This window comes from Anopheles coustani, chromosome 3 (genome assembly GCF_943734705.1).
Source record: "Anopheles coustani chromosome 3, idAnoCousDA_361_x.2, whole genome shotgun sequence".
Lineage (NCBI taxonomy): Eukaryota > Metazoa > Arthropoda > Insecta > Diptera > Culicidae > Anopheles > Anopheles coustani.
In genome coordinates this window covers 15365054-15381561 of record NC_071288.1, presented here as the reverse complement: position 1 = coordinate 15381561, position 16508 = coordinate 15365054, and the positions used below count along the sequence as shown (strand labels likewise).

Below are 16508 nucleotides of genomic sequence, written 5' to 3'. Positions count from 1 at the left end.
ATGCACCAATGAAAGAAATATCGACCATAAGGTGGGTGGTTTAATTATCAACATGAATAATATGATTTGAAGTCTTCCTTTCCCCGAAGATCTTTTGCTGAAGAATATTTTTCTTCCACAAAATTTAATCCATCCTTCACAAGCGACATAACAAGACTGTTTTTGTTTACATTGTGTATTTTCTATGGTGCGCACTGTGTTTACGCGAGTGCTAACACGATGCACAGGTTATCCAAGATTTTCCAGCCTGCGTTGATTATACCGAAAAATGCAACAGTTAAAAATCAAGATATCACTTCCAAGAGTCAAAAGGTATACTGTTCTATCTATTGTACAAACCGCAAACTATAACAATCGCTTTATTTCAGCTGATGCTGGAACAAGGTCTGATCCGACAGGCCGGCAATGGTACATTTCACGTACTGCCTCTGCTGCAACGGGCTGTCGAAAAAGCAGTCAACCTTATTGATGTTCACATGCACTCGATTGGCGCTCAAAAGCTAACGCTTCCCTTGTTAACATCTGCAGAACTTTGGAAGAAAAGTGGTCGTTTAGGAGATGCACACAGCTCCAACAGCCCACCGACGGAACTTCTACAAACCACCGACCGGCACGGAAAGATGCACATCTTAGGCCCGGTATGTAGATTCTGGTAGAAAATGAAAGATTTCGTCACAGCTATAGAGTTATATGTTTGTTTTTATTGGTTGCAGACTCACGAAGAATCAATTACAGCTCTCTTGGCGGCAATCGCTCCGGTCAGCTACCGTCAGTTTCCAATTAGGTTGTATCAAATTTCAACCAAATTTCGGGATGAAATGAAACCAAGATTTGGGCTGATGCGAGCCAAAGAGTTTCTTATGAAGGATCTGTATACGTTTGACGTAGATCGAATCAAATGCCGGCAAACATATGAGGAAGTAAATGAAGCATACGATCGGTTGTTTTCCAAAATAGGCGTTCCATTTGTTAAGGTTTCCGGTGACTGTGGCACCATGGGAGGCTCGTTGTCTCATGAATACCACTTTCCCAGTGAAGTTGGCGAAGACCAGTTGGTGCAATGTGTGCGCTGTGGGGTTCGTTCAAATTCGGAACTGTTTGAAAATCTAAGCCAACAGTGCAAAACTTGCAACGGAAAGTCGGAAGACTTTGAACGCCAAGCTGGGATCGAAGTGGCACATGCATTCATCCTGGAAGACCGTTACACGAAAGCTCTCGGGGCAACTTGCCTACATCCGAATGGTAAACCTGCGCCACTGCAAATGGGGTGCTACGGAATTGGAGTCACACGCCTGATTGCGGCTGGTATAGAGGTTCTATCGGGTGAGAAGGAAATACGATGGCCTCTTCCGCTAGTACCCTACCGTGTGTGTATAATAACGCCAAAGGCTGGTAGCAAAGAAGAACTTGCAGCCGCTCCCTGGGTTCATCGTATGTATAACAGCCTGCAAACAGTGAAAGGTTGTGAAGGAGACATTATTGTCGACGACCGCGATCAGCTCACGATCGGAAAGCGGCTGCTGGATGCACGAAAACTTGGTTACCCTCTCATAGTGATAGTTGGTTCAAAGGCAACCACGATAGGAGAAGAGGCTTTCGAGGTCCACAACCTCATCGACGGAACAGAGCGAACCCTTTCATTTGCGGATAGTTTGGCCTCAATTAGCGCGGTTTTATCGGATCCAGAAAAAGATCATGGGTACTTAAAAATGAAAGTAGAAACGCAAATATAATACACCATTTATTAGACAAACTCCTGTAAAAGCCCACTGACCCTCGTTAGGAAATATGCTTTTACAATAAACGCTAGAAGGACAATTAAACAGGAACGCGATCGCGAACAGTCACTTATAACCGAATGTATCTGTACGATCGATATCACAAAGTACACGAGGACGAGCACGATGTGAACGGCCATACTAGTTTCGGTGGAATTCTCTCTCCAGATTATGATCGGTATGAATAGAAACTTCCCTATGCTGGCCAGAATGACGCCGTGTAGCAGCATGTAAGGGTAGCTGGTGCCATTACCAGACACTAAAGGAACACCACGATGCAACAATCGAGTAAAAAGGTAAATGAATCCAAACAGCAAAGCGAATCCGGTTAGAAAGTGTACCGTCGAGAGGTAGAATCCTTTTTCGGAAAGAAACGGATCATTTACATGCGACCGATAGCTAATGCTTGTGATACCACGGAATGAGTCAGTCCAGAAGCAATAAGCTTCCAACAGAATGAGAATACATCCTATTTTCCATAGGTTCTGGAAAAAAATAATGCGTATCTTGTATGCCACCGTTCTTGTAATGCCCACTCGGTTTAACGTACCTTGCAATTGGAATTGTACAAAATGTGTCGATATGCAGGCTTTGAAAGCAGTATCAAATCAATCAGTATGATAAGAACCTCAAATTCGATGTACTTATCTGCCGGTTGGTTGCATTTTTCCTACAAAAAGAAAATCAACAAATATTTCCACACATTCTGAGCAACTTTTCATTTCCATACGTACACAGTCTATAATTTTCAGTACTGTTGAGCTGATCCTCCGATACAATCCAGACACGGGCCGGCCACAGTTTATGCAGACGTACTTTTGTTCCCCTGGTTGATGTCTCAACAATTCAAAGTATCCCTGTAGCGGTAAAGTTAGCTTCATTTTGGCCAGTTTCCAAAAACCCTTGAATTTGTTCGTAGTAAACTAAATCAAACGCTGGAATTTCTGTGTTGCGTTGTTTACGATAAAAATGACTGCCTGACGTAGGTTTTGAAGTTTGGAAAAATGACTGAACCAGCTGTGGACAATTTGGCGCAAATCGTGTTTGACATGAATTTCCTAGCCATTCACTCTAGCATAAAAGCAGTTTTAGTGATTTGAGTTTTACGATGAAACTAGTCTGTGAAACATGTACCATCAATCGTTACGTCCCCGGTGGAAAACGAGTGTTCCTCAAAACGATACTGGCGATCGGCAAGGGGTCGGAGAAAAAGTCAGACGAGACCAAGATCATGCTCATTACGACGGCCAACAAAACCGGCACCAAATACGGGGCAGTCAAGAACATTGCGAAAATATTCACCCGGTGTCTCGACGAAGGCAAGGCCACCATTTCATTTATAGTACCCGAGCACGATGTGCAGATTAAAAGTGATAAAATTCAACTAACGGCGTTCTTGAAGGTGCTTAAACTGGTGCTAACCGGAGGGCGGCCTAGTGAGTCGGGGGCGTCAACAAAAAGCACCTCGGAACCACCAGCGCTACGATTACCGTGTCTGACGATCAACAATAAAAAGACGTCGTTTCTGAATTCTAAAAATGTCCTGTCCACGAAGTGCGTGATCCGTAATCGTAAGGACTACCCGCTGAAGGGGTTTTCCCGACTGTTGGTGTCCCTGCAAATCTCTGATGTTCAACTGTCCCGCTTCGATAGTCAAATTTTGTTACTACAAAAGCTACAATCACTCAACTTGTCTAACAACTGTATCAAAACGCTTCCGAAGAGCCTTGGCCAGCTGCGATTGGTTGAGCTAGATGTATCGAGCAATAATCTATCCGATGATGGCTGGGAATGGTTGTTGGAGTCAAATATTCAATCATCACTCCAGAGTCTCAATATATCTCACAATGGATTATCCTACCTGCCGATAAACGTCGTGTACGCCCAATCGTTGGTTACACTAACGGCCGAAAACAATTCGATTCGAAAGCTTCCCTTTGCGATATGGAAACTGTACCGGCTACGTGTGATATCACTGGCGAAGAACCACATCAATGGGATCCCGGAAACCATGCGGCGGATGAGACTGGAGAAGTTGGATCTTTCGGACAACCAGCTTTTTGAAAATGAAGCAACGGTGCCGGATCTCCGGTTGGCCGATGAACAAGCAACGCAACACTTGCAGCCGTCCTCGTTGTTCCAGCTGGCAGCTCGTGTAGTCATCAGCAAGAAGCTGCCATACGCATACCCAGCATGTGTTCCGTTCACCGTGCTGGAAACCCTGCACCGAACGCCGCTTTGTGGTTGCGGTAAACCGTGCTTCGCGTCGAAGGTCTATGAACGCGCCAAGGTGATAGTCTTGAACTGCATCCAGACGATTCTCAACATGAACCAACGAGCATTTGCGGATTGTGTTTTTTGTAGCCAGAAATGTTTACGTAAAGTTTAGTTTAATAAATTATTTGTGTCGTTCTCTTTAATTAAACTAGTTTTTTGTCCTTCTGAAATTCTTTCATTTTACACTAGAGTTGCACTTGAAAGCATTTTTTTAGTCCCACTACTGATCCTAGCGAATCAACAGTGGCTTTTGTGCCATTTTATTTACTTCTCATCTGAACAGGGTTTCAAGAAAAATACGTATTTTGGTACGTACATCATTCGCCGTATGTCACCATAGGGCCGTCCCCAGCCTTGGCGAGTATATACGGCAGCGAGCAGGTCCGTGCCAAATTAGATATAGCTCAGAAACCACGATGAAAAACAACCATTACTCCCCCAATGACCAATACTGGCAAAGATGTTGATGGTGCCCGGCGTTGTGTCATATGGGGTTTTTGGAGAGCGGATCGGACGAAATTAATCGAACAGACCGAAGCCCATATCATCATCCTCGGATTCGGACTCTTCCTTCTTCTCCTCGACCTTGGCAGCTGGGGCGGCCGAAGCAGCAGCAGGAGCGGCAGCAGCGCTAACAGCGGCAAACTTGCTCGGATCCTTGATGAACTCCTTGACCGTTTCAGCTTCCTTGAACTCAACCTCGGTAACGGCAGCGATGGCCAGGAGGTTGCGGAAACCGTTGGCAATGCTGTGCGGGACCGAAGCAAGCGTCGGATATCCGATCTGGAGCGACACCGCGGCCAGATTGGCGACTCCAGCCTGGAACTTGGCGCGCAAATCCTCCGGCTTGATGTCAAGGATGTCCGGCGAGAAGATCGAACCGGAATCGTACACCTGCTGGATCTGCAGGCCGTACGAGAACGGCGAAATGTTCAGCATGTTCAGAAGCGTAGCTTCCGAAGCGCCGACCTTATCTCCAGGCTTCAGGATGGGCACATCGTTGATGATTTCAATCGTTCCCTTGGAAATCTTGGTCGGGATCGACAGTGCCTGGAAGAAGGAGGTCTTCTCCGGACCGAGACCAGTGTTCTGGGCCGGAATGACGACGTGCAGCGGAGCGATAGCACCGGCACGAGCTGGAGCACGCACCTTGCTCTCGGTCAGCTTGTCACGGACCTCGGCCAGATCACCCTTGGTGAACACGAAGCCAACGTTGCCCTTGATGTGGTTGAGCAACTTTTCCAGGTTCTGGTTGTTCTCCAGATGTCCACGGATGGCCTTGCGCATCATGGTATTCTTACCCATCAGCACAACGGCCGAGCCGCGGAGCGACATACGAATTGTTTGCATCTGCCGGGAACCAACATTGTCGGCACCGACGATGAAACATTTCGGGTATTCGTCGAGCAGTTGCTATAAGGGAGAGAAAAAGCAAATAACCACAGAATTAATACGGCAGCCAAGATTGAGGTTATGTTGACAGATCCTTGCGTTGTAAAATCAGCAAATGGCTCAGACGTGAATGTTGAAGCATTTATCGTGCAGCCATCATTTCCTGGGTTCAGCTTTATTCAAGCAAGGAAACCGACCGCACGCATATTACGAGGATTAATCATCATTTTAGTGCCAATTTGCCGAACACATTTTACACACGATCAACAACGCATCATCATCACAAGTGAATTTGTACTTACCACGACTTTAACGAAATAACCGGCTTTCCAGGATTCTTTGTTCTCCCTACCCATCGTAGTGTGATAATAGGGACTTCGAAACCGAAATTTAAGAACTGAAAATGATAAAAAAATGTACTTTCGTGAGTACTCCGGTCATACATCGGACACCATCTTGTTTCCACCACGTGGAAGCTTGCAACAGAAATGACTACGTTTTAGGCCCGTATCACATACATTTCTTTCATCTTACTTCACTACAGCATAATTGTAGGGCTTTTGAAGGCAACATAAGTGTTACGGGTAGCTAAAATTCTTCATTTCAACCGGAAAAATGTGTTGAAATTTCGCTTACCAAAGAGGAGCTATGTGGACTCAACTGCGTTCACGGACGTAATGAACGAGTTGACAGATTTTTTGTGGCTTTCAGCACTGAGCCCCGGTGGAAATACTTTGTCACTCCCGGTGAAATAGAAAAGTCTTTTCCTAGGAACAGCTGTCATTATTTAAAATTTTATTTAAAATGTAGTTTTAAATCAACTGTTTAAAACCATCTTCAGAATGGTATGACCTAAGCGCAATACATAGTATGTACCACAGTTGCAAGAATTAATAAGCATTGATATTTTATTCAATTTCAAAATTTGCCTTTGCAGGGTATCTAACAACACTACACTTGGCATGGCCATTTTTCAAAACGAGTTACCTTTGCACCCGCAGTAATTTTTAAATGCTTTCAATCCTATAAGGTCGCTGCTAATTTTAGCAAAAGCGTCTTAACGAAATGGAAATTGTCTTTTTGATTGATATAAATGTGCTTAACGCTGACAGTGAACCGACGATAAGACCGTTTAAACAGGATTTAGTTAATGCTAAGCTACTCTTGGCAATCTTTGCGTTACGCAAACAACTTGAACAACAATTTAGTTTATCGATTTGGTTAGCTTTGTTATTTTTCATAACAAGCAACACTGCCTATGCAACGTTCTAATTTTAATTAACAGTTTCGTGTACTGTAGGACATTCTTTTCTTGTTACATGCAGACTTAAGCTATGCCTACCTTTAAGTCTGTAACTTTGAATTCCCGCATTCTTTCTATAATCTATTTCGATAAATCGTAGTTGGTTTTGTCTTCCATCGACTACGACAGCAGAGAGCTCATCATTCTGAGATCAATGTGAGCCAATTATGTTGCTTTTTGCTTCCGTTTAGAGATGATTATACATTTCACTTTTTACTACCATTCTCACCTCGATCTTAAAGGAGCATAAGCGTTTAACTGTTTAAAAAATAAAGCTTTGATTTTCCAAAGAACCCTGTACACGTGGAGTGCGTTGGTACTGTATATTGTGCTTTTTTTTAAATTTTATTTTCGGGAAATATGATAGTTTTTAGATTCTCAACAAACGTCTATCGTATGCCATAGATGGTCCTGTAGAGGATCCAACCGCTGGCAAATCTCGAACCGATGTAACCTTCTATGATCCAAAGGATTGTCTTATTATCTGGAGTTGGACTTACTCAGTTGGTTGATTAGTATTTGGAAGGTGGCTTATGTGTTGTAAAGTTAAATGATAAATGGTTTTGAATATGTTCCCGTTGGTCGTAAGGTCTGAAAGTAAGGTAAAAAGTTGCCTGTATAAAAATGTGTTCAAATCCATCTTTCCGTGGTTTGTTGTTTTTCTTCAACGCTACCGCTCTAGGAATGCGATTTAAATGACTAAGAACACAAAAATTACATTGTTCGCCCTATATGACTCACAGTTTAGCTGTAGTTTGCGTTGTTATGCTTCACAACCATTCGGTGCTACCTTCTTCATAGGATGAAAGCTGTATTTGACGGTTATCTACTAGAAACTCCCGTAACTTGAGAAGCTCGAAATTTGGTATTTCCTTTTCAAGAAACGATTCCCAACCGTTTGGTCACAACATAATTAGGTAGATATATGTATGAGTACGTATAAGCACCGACAGAATTGTTGTATATATATCTTCGAAAATTTAAAGCTTTCATGTGCATCCTTGATTATCCATGTCCAGGGTTTTCGTTCTCGGATACCTTCCTGACCAGTTTTCGTTTGTTGACTGTAGATTACCATTTAAATTTACGCTGCATGCTTTTTAACTGATCAGAATCAGTATTCCTACCTGCTAGTCTAGTGTATACTTAAGAACCTTATTCAAAACCTCTATTGTAATAAACAACGATCGCACGTCTTTCGGGTCGCGACGGCAGATGAACTTTCCGACGATTGATTGTCCCTCGCTCACCGGGACCGGTTCCTCTAGGTAGAAAATGGTTTGCTTCCAGTGCGTTGGTCGTGTGTACGGTGAGGTGGAAAATTCAATGTGCTCCGGCAGCTCGAAGAATGTGTCAAAGTAACCAACCAGCGCCGTAAGATTCGAATCCCTTTTGACGCTCAGTGAAAACTCGTAGCTGAAGTTTGGACAATCAACATCCACCTCCATGAGGTCGAAGTTGGCAATGATGTTCGCATTGGTAATGACGTGCTCTGGCTTGCACTCCTCTACCGTTGCTTCCCGGAGAACTTCTTTCTTCATGCACGACATATCAAACCCGTACACGTTCTTCCAGAATCCAATAAATTCGTTGTGTCGCTCGAGATCGCCGTACCCGGCGATGCTAATGTTGCAGCGATTTGGTAGAATTAATCCACCTTCTCTAAGATACTGTTTTCGTGCATAGATTACGCTATCCATCATGCCTTCGAACAGCAAAAAGTAACCCATCCATTCCGACACGATGATGTCTACCTTTTCAACGGGTAGTTCCGTGTCTTCGAGGCGTCCCTTAACGAATCGGATGTTGTCGATGTCATTGCTGCGTACGATATCCATAGCCTGGTAGATGATATCGGACTGATCGACCGATATGACCTCTTTCGCTCCCGCCTTCGATGCAAACATCGACAGAATGGCTGTACCACAGCCTAAATCCAGGACAACCTTGTCCTTGATTATGTCAGCATTGCGAAGAATCGCGTCGCGATAGCTCGAAGTGCGCACTTCATCCTAAAAATGGAAGGAAAATCGTGTAAACACTTACGAATTCCCCAGTTCCCGTAGTTTCTACTCACGCTTAGCATATCATGATGGATGCCAAAGTGAGAATATGTGTTGAAGTATCCCTGGTCGTCATCTACCGACACGCTGCTCACGCAATGCTCGAGCTTCTTTTTAATCTGCTGTAACTTTTGGTCACCTCCAACACCTTTGACTTTTTCCTTCGATGGCGTTGGCTCTTCCATTATGTTCCGAAAACTTTGCTTCATTTTTTCCATACTGCTGGCAGCGTGCTGGAGGAGATTTTCCTTTTCCCGCAGTTGAGCGGTCAGGTCATTGATAATTCCTTGCAGTTTGCGATACTGGTCGGTTGTAAGCGTCATCGTTTCCCCAATGTCGGCACCGTTCTCTTTTTCCCCCAACGATCCATTCCCGCCATTGCTGCCTCCGTTGTTGAGCATTATCTCGTCCAGCTCATCCAAATCAAACATCAACCATGTTTCGTTCTCGACGGGCTTCAGGTAGCGATCGTCCGCCCACGGAAGGCTGCTGCCGGCGTGGACAATCTTAAACTGCTCCGCACCTGGTTTCTCCCTCCTGATATAGTTGATCATCTTGATGTAAGAGTATTCGTCTAAATGATACCGTCGGCGTACTCCGGCGAGATCAAAGTCATGCTGCTGTTTTGCGTGCCGTATTGCAACGGTCATAGTGGGTGAGATGCTGTCGCAAAATAGACATTTCACCGGCTCGTTTTGCTCTTCGGCGACTTCCCATTCGTCGTCTTCCCCATTCGAGTCAACGGTATCCATCTCGCAAAGTGGGGGACAATCTTATGAAAGATAAAACAAAGCAACTTTAATCACCCGCTACAAACCCAGACATACCCGGTGGGATAGCTACATACCATCTTCGTCACTCATGGCCCGTCTATGAATGCTGCGGACAGGAAGGGGGAAGCGTTAGAACTACTGGCAAGCAATGGTACACCAAAATCACTTTGTTTGATTCAGCTGAGCAGTTGCAACCTGTACTCTGTTCGATTAAACTATCTGGCTGATAGATTTGGAAAAGTTGTAAAATTTTAAAAAAGGTACACAGGAGACAATGCAGATAACAGAGTGAAAAGATAAAATTGATTGAAGACACGACTGTGGTCACAGACGGCACGAAACAGTGTGAAACCACCGCAGTGCGCACGTGCTTTTTGTTGTTGTTTCTGCTGGACCTACTTTGACAGCTGTTGAGGGACTGGCAACACTGGACGGGCTCTCGTTTGACGTTTATCAAAACCATGCGGTTTTCCTGTGGTTTCGGCAATTATTTTCGTTCGTGTACTTGTTGGTGAAAGATTGAAGAAATTATATTACAAATAAACACAACATGTTTGTTGAGCCTGCTTTTCCACGTGGAAGAAATGTAGAAACCGAGGAGGACGATGGGCCATTGCGAAAACGTGAAAGGCATAACGTAAGTAGAGGGGTTGCTAGCCGTACAAGCATCGGTATCCCTTAAAAGTGTTGTGTTCCGCTTTTTGGTTTGCAGAATTATGGTGTTTGGACACAAGATGACGAAAAGGAAAGACAACCTCGTCCTAGAGAACGCAGACGAGCGATATTTAATGAGAAAGAAGAAGAAGAAGAAGAAATAGAGCAGTCACTTCGGGCGGACAATCTTTCCTACAGAACGTTACAGGAAGGCATGCTGGTGCTGGCGTGTGTGAGCCGAGTTTTAAAGACCTCGCTGGAAATTACAATGCCCGGCCGATTGCATGGTGAAGTGCCAATTTCGGCCGTATCCGTTGTGTATTCGGAGCAATTGAAAAATATGGAACAGCGCAAAGGAACAACGCGTAACTGTAAGCCACTGAGCGATTTTTACAGTAAAGGAGACCTGCTGTACGTGAAAGTAATGAGCAAATGTAAGGGCAAAGCTATATGCTCCCTGAACCCAACCGACTTGCACAGTGAGTTCGTCGCAAGTCAGGTCGTCCCCGGAATAGTCTTGGCAGCTACAATCACCGCAGAAGAAGATCATGGTTATTCAATGGAAACGGGCATTCGCAACGTGCGTGCCTTTCTACCGCAAGGTAACCTGAATGGCAATTCAACCGCAATCGGGAAAAACCTTTTCTGTTCGGTACAAAAAGTTACTCAGCGTAGCGAGCAAGGAGCGTTGCTAATTCTGCGAGCGTTCAAAGAATCCGAACGTCGTACGTTGGATGTTGGGATGGTTAATATTGATCAGCTCGTACCGGGCTGTACTATTCCGTTCACCGTGGGGCCGCCCGTACGCAATGGGCTTCGTGGAACGCTGTTTGACGATACAGTATCAGCGTTTGTGAACCAGAACATGTTCAAAACGCCAATCTGCAAACCGGAAGACTACACCTTGTTCAAGCAAATGAATGTGACCTTGCTGTACGTGTTTCCCGTGACGAAGCAAGTATTCGTGTCAATGGTGCAGTATACGGGCAATAAGATACCGGACGGCAAAACTATGCCACAGGGATCCATTATTGAAAAAGCGTACGTCGTGAGCGTTACGAAATACGGCGTATGGTTTCGCTTCCTCAACTGTCGTCGAGCCTTTCTGTCGAAGAGCATCATTGTGAAAGGTCTTGCGCCCGGCTGTAACTACGAAGATACCGTTGTTTCAGGCAAGTACCATGAGGGATCGGTTCACACGCTTTACGTCATTCGCTATGATGTGCTCGATCGATCGTACATTGTGTGCGACAAAATGGAGAATGCTAGCGAGGAGACGAAATCCTCAAACGATATCAATGCCGGGCAGAAGTATATTGGCAAGATAATAAAAATGGAAAATGGTAGACTGCACGTGAACGTGGGTGATGTAGAAGGTTTCATCCCCAAACAATACCTAGACCCCAAAACAGTCGTCAAGGAAGGAGCAACCATACGCTTGATGGCCGTTACTAGTTCAACTTTTACCAATCATGTAAAGCTCACGAGAAAAGATGCAAAAATTCTTCGCTTCTGGTCTCAGATTCAGCCTGCCGCTGATAAACCTCTAGCGTTCGACGGTCTGGTGGTAGAAGAGCTGCCGGATCATTTCGTCGTGGCGTTTTTCAACGACGTGCGAGGAATAATGTACAAATCACAACAAAAATATGAAGCTAAACAGAATGAAGAGAAACTACGCCAACTTTGTTGCGGATCCATCGAACGATTCACCGTACACCAGTACGATAAAACCAGCAAAACGCTGATATTATCTTTGCCAGATAACATGAAATGGATTGAAATGGTGACTGTCACCGTTACAGCCATTCATCCGACTAAGGTAGAAGTTGTGAACACAACGAACAAGCAGAAGGGCATAATACCGCTGGAATTATTGTCTGTTTTCCACGAGCACGCACTGCCGTACTTGAATCTACTCAAAGAAGGTCAAGAGTTGAACACGGTTAAGCTATGTAAAGGAATATACAGTGTTCGTGACGTCCGTTACTTCCAGTACAAACCATTCCTGGCTGAACAGGTGAAGAAGGGGGATATTCTGCGCGCATCCTGCTATACGGAGAATAGCGAACTCTACATGAATTTACTGTTAATCGATTATGAACATCGATTTAAAATTGGTCTACCAGAGGACATCAAACGGAACGTCCCCAATGGGTCTATTATGATGGTAGGAATAAAAGAAATTCAACATGAATCGTGGGGCAGCAGATTTGTGCACTCTTACCGTTTGAACGACGTCTGCAAACTGGGGATAGAAAGTGTTTTGTTGTACATGACAGACTATTTGGAGGAATGGATCGGTTTGGTCGAAAGGTAAGTGGCAAAGATTAATTTTGACTCCATTGGAGCCGGGTAGTAATAACCATTTCTTTTTTTTTTGTCTTAATTACGATCCCTAGGTTCAAGCAGGAGGGCATGTCGTTTGCAAAATTTAATATCGCCCAAATAGTAGACTGTACGGTGGAGGAGGTGAGCGAGGAACGCGAAATGATCGTTCGAGTACACGACCCATCAAACTTGGAATGCACCGCCAAAGGTATTGCAATGAAAGCTAGAATGCCAATGCAAGAAGCTCCCATTCGATACAACGTCGGAGATAGAGTGCCCGGTCGTGTGTTGTGGATTGATGTGCAACAAAAGCTTCTGCACGTTTGCATCGATCCACCGATACTTCAACGAATCGGAACTGAAAATCAATGGAACTTTTCTGATCAGCCGATACAATATCGAAGTGTCGATGTGCTATTCCAAAACGATTACATAAAAGTGTGCTGCACCAACGGTCCCCAAGATAAGTTCCCACCGTTGCTGGTTCCAAATCGATGTCACTACAATGATATGCGAAAGCAGCAACCGCCGTCCGATAAAATCTCGGTGCACGTGGCGAAACAGTTTGGTCCGTTTCTTGTTGGTTTGGAAAAAAAAGATTTATTGTTATTCAATTCCTTCGCCAAACAACCACTGAAAATTAACATCCAAACCGGAAATAAGAAACCCGTTTTGAAGGATGATGAAGCAGAGGAGAGCGGTGGTAAAAAGTTAGCCCAAAGTGATGCTAAATCGAAAACAAAACCTATAAAAAAGAAAAAATCTGTTAATGCAAAAAAACAACTACCTTCGCTGGACAAACAGAACAAAAAAGGGAAAACAAATGGCAAGAAAACATTAAATCAAATGGCATCCCTTGAAAAGAACGAGAAAAAAGTCAACACGCTTGTAAAGTTGAATAAGAAAAAGAAGAAGCAGAAGAAATCGCCATCATTTCCAACTATTGATCAACTCGATGGGTGTGACTCCGATTTGTTTGCGATTGAACAGTTGGATGGTGCCGCAACGGACATTCAAACGGAGGGGAAGGCTGCCACAAAACGGAAAGCATCTTCTAACCGCAGGGACGGTAAAAGACTCCCCGGTACAACAAACTTCTGGGACAGTACGCCTGTTTACAAGCAACCACAATCTGATTCCAGCGAAGACGAAAACAGTGACGATGAGCAGAAGGTCGTTTCCAAAAAGCGGCTAACCGCAAAGGAACGCTTCGAGATCATAAAACTAGAGGAGGAACGCCTGCGAAAGATTGAGGAAGAGCTAGCGAATCCTTCTACCGATCCGCACACGCCCGATCAGTTCGAGCGGTTGGTACTGGCGCAGCCCAACAACAGCATGCTGTGGATTCGCTACATGGCATTCCACATGGAGTCAGCCGAGCTGGACAAAGCGCGGGCGGTAGCGCGGAAGGCACTGAAGACAATAAACTTCCGCGAGGAAGCGGAACTACTGAACGTGTGGATGGCGCTACTCAATCTGGAGATACGCTACGAGACGGTAGACAGCTTCAAGGAGGTCCTGCAGGAGGCGATTCAATACAACGATGCGTTCAAGGTGTATTCGCGGGTGTTGGACATTCTGATCGACTGTAACAAGCACACGGAAGTGCGGGAGCTGCTGGAACTGCTGCAGAAAAAGTTCCGCAAGCAGAACGACATGTGGTACCTAGCGGCGGATGCGTGGTACCGCATTGGACAGATTGGCAAAGCAAAACCGTTGCTTAGTCAAGCGCTCAAGTCGCTGCCGAACAGGGATCGTAAGTAGTATTCATCGTACCCCTTATTTTTCGCCAGCCGATGCGGGAGTTCCTCTAACTTGTTTCCTGCTCGTTCGCAGATATTCCTTTGATAGTTAAGTTTGCCTTCCTCCACAATCGCCACGGGAACCGCGACGAAGCGCATCTGCTGTTCGAGCAGATCCTCACCTCGTACCCGAAGCGTACGGACATCTGGTCACAGTACGTGGACATGCTGGTGAAAGACGAGCTGGTGGAGAATGCGCGCCAAATACTGGAGCGCGCCGTCGTGCAGCGTCTGCCGATGAAAAACATGAAGACACTCTACACAAAGTACGTTAACTTTGAGGAGAAACACGGTAATCGCGACAGCGTGCGACGGGTAAAGCAGATGGCCACAGACTACGTTCAAGGGCAACTGAACCATGCGGGCATCGTAAGCAAGTAATGCTTAATCGCCAATTCGATGCAAGGAAAGAGAGAGAGAGTTTTGATATGTTTATGTGAATAATAAAACAAAACATCATATACAAACATCGGCAAAACTTTTTTTCAAAAATGTTATAACATTTTATATTTTTATTCTTTAACAACGGATATCGTATGCAACTGCAGAAATAAAAGTTGTATAAAATGCTATGCCATAATGTTCGTTTGGTTTGGGAATGTAACGGGTTTTGTCACAAGCGCGTAATGCGCGAAGAACAGCAAGGAAAGAAAAAAATACCGTATGACGGTCGTGGATATTCGCGTTAATTTGCATAGACCGAAAATGATGCGATGCGGTGAACAATCCACCGACGTGACTGTATATTTATAGAAAACGCCGAGAGTGTGTTCTTAAGCAAATGTAACGATGGACGTCATTGCGTAGTAAATAGCAGAAAGAAAGTTTCCACAAAATGCTGCCAACCAGACACGCTGGAGCACGTGGGGTTGGAATCAAATGTTAAAATTTAAAAATAATTTGGCGTTTATTATTAATAACGAAAATATTCTGCACGAGCAGACATTTGTGTTTGTTTAAAATTTATTTACAATCAAGAGTTTTCCTAAACACTGATGAGATGAACAGTGTGCCACGACGCGAGATATCTTCGTGGTTTTCTCTCCGCGCAATTTTATGATAGTCCGATTTGCGAACTCGCTCCCTCATGCATTATTTTCTTACTCTCTCTGACTGTTACGCCGTGCTTGGCAAAGGCAAGTTGTTCTATCGAGAATCGGGCAGTCGATACCGACAGTTTGCAACTCGCGGTCACGGTATACTAGTACTGCTTTAACGGGAAGCCACGCGTTTTCCGCCAACTCCTCATCCGCTGGATGATGGCCGATAGTGTGTACTATGCTAAAACCTTCAACTAACCAACGGGTCTAACGACCGTATCGTGAAGACGTGCGTTCGCTTCGATACGGTAATGTGAGTGAATAGTTACACCCGGGCATCCGGTTTGAGAGGCGTGACGCATCCGGAAAACTGAAAGGATTTTTTTTTGTTTCAAAAGGATGTAAAGAAAATCTGGTTTGCGAAGTTACAGTAGAATTACAAAACGGTTTGTAGTAGTTGTTTACTACCGGTGTGTTACATTTCCAACGAAAAGTTAAAGTGAATCAAGGACCTTAAGCATATATACGGCCAAAAGAAATACATTATGAAACCCGTATTTGCCGTGTTGAGGACTGATATACCAGAAAACAATGGAAACACATAGTAAAACATTTCTAAACTAATTCATTGCACCGACCCATAAATGCTTATGGAGGGTTTTATAATGAAAGTTTTGCGAAATTTCCCACAAAGTTAATTTCTTATGTAATGACACCGAGGGTAGTGGTATAACCGGACAGAAACATTTCCTTTGGCCGTAATGAAGTGAGCCCTATGGAACAGAGTGGGACATCCCCAGCACGTCCCAGCAGGGTGGTGAGACTATCGATTTTGCACTAGTCCTTGTCGGGCTTGAGTGTGTACGATGAAAGCGCAGCTGTAAACCAAAGGACAACACGGTTAGGCAAAACGCAGGACGACAAAAAGTAACCGTGGGGAGGAGTTTTGTTGTTTGGCAGGATATTTGCTGGTATGGGGGAAAGTATGCTGCCGGTAATGATGAAGCCACAAGGTGTGTAGCGAAGGACCTATGAGTCCTATGTTGTCCCTAGGGACGTGCACTAATATCACAAGAACCCTTTCGAATGGACTGTATG

General features: G+C 44.6%; 6 protein-coding genes across 6 annotated transcripts; 3 read left to right on the top strand and 3 right to left on the bottom strand.

Annotated features, from left to right (window-relative positions):
* Nucleotides 1-198: 198 nt before the first annotated feature.
* Nucleotides 199-1733, top strand: LOC131271877 (probable proline--tRNA ligase, mitochondrial). Its single transcript, XM_058273441.1, has 3 exons — nt 199-312; nt 369-638; nt 714-1733. Exons 1-3 carry the CDS (start codon nt 220-222, stop codon nt 1731-1733), a joined length of 1383 nt encoding a protein of 460 aa, XP_058129424.1. The 5' UTR covers nt 199-219.
* On the bottom strand, nt 1717-2760 carry LOC131271881 (protein ARV1). The gene is made up of 3 exons (XM_058273444.1): nt 2513-2760; nt 2329-2448; nt 1717-2263 (listed from the first exon to the last, which is right to left on the bottom strand). The coding sequence occupies exons 1-3, from the start codon at nt 2657-2659 to the stop codon at nt 1745-1747; spliced, it is 786 nt and encodes a 261-aa protein (XP_058129427.1). The 5' UTR covers nt 2660-2760; the 3' UTR covers nt 1717-1744.
* On the top strand, nt 2704-4466 carry LOC131271878 (leucine-rich repeat protein 1). Its single transcript, XM_058273442.1, has one exon. The coding sequence runs from the start codon at nt 2887-2889 to the stop codon at nt 4165-4167; it is 1281 nt and encodes a 426-aa protein (XP_058129425.1). The 5' UTR covers nt 2704-2886; the 3' UTR covers nt 4168-4466.
* Nucleotides 4324-6110, bottom strand: LOC131271879 (large ribosomal subunit protein uL10). Its single transcript, XM_058273443.1, has 3 exons — nt 6084-6110; nt 5750-5844; nt 4324-5468 (listed from the first exon to the last, which is right to left on the bottom strand). Exons 2-3 carry the CDS (start codon nt 5801-5803, stop codon nt 4575-4577), a joined length of 948 nt encoding a protein of 315 aa, XP_058129426.1. The 5' UTR covers nt 5804-5844; nt 6084-6110; the 3' UTR covers nt 4324-4574.
* A 226-nt stretch (nt 6111-6336) lies between these two features.
* Nucleotides 6337-10026, bottom strand: LOC131271876 (uncharacterized). The gene is made up of 3 exons (XM_058273440.1): nt 9661-10026; nt 8828-9585; nt 6337-8762 (listed from the first exon to the last, which is right to left on the bottom strand). The coding sequence occupies exons 1-3, from the start codon at nt 9674-9676 to the stop codon at nt 7881-7883; spliced, it is 1656 nt and encodes a 551-aa protein (XP_058129423.1). The 5' UTR covers nt 9677-10026; the 3' UTR covers nt 6337-7880.
* A 1-nt stretch (nt 10027) lies between these two features.
* LOC131271871 (protein RRP5 homolog) lies at nt 10028-14914 on the top strand. The gene is made up of 4 exons (XM_058273432.1): nt 10028-10223; nt 10299-12553; nt 12640-14324; nt 14405-14914. The coding sequence occupies exons 1-4, from the start codon at nt 10137-10139 to the stop codon at nt 14749-14751; spliced, it is 4374 nt and encodes a 1457-aa protein (XP_058129415.1). The 5' UTR covers nt 10028-10136; the 3' UTR covers nt 14752-14914.
* The last annotated feature ends 1594 nt before the right edge of the window (nt 14915-16508 follow it).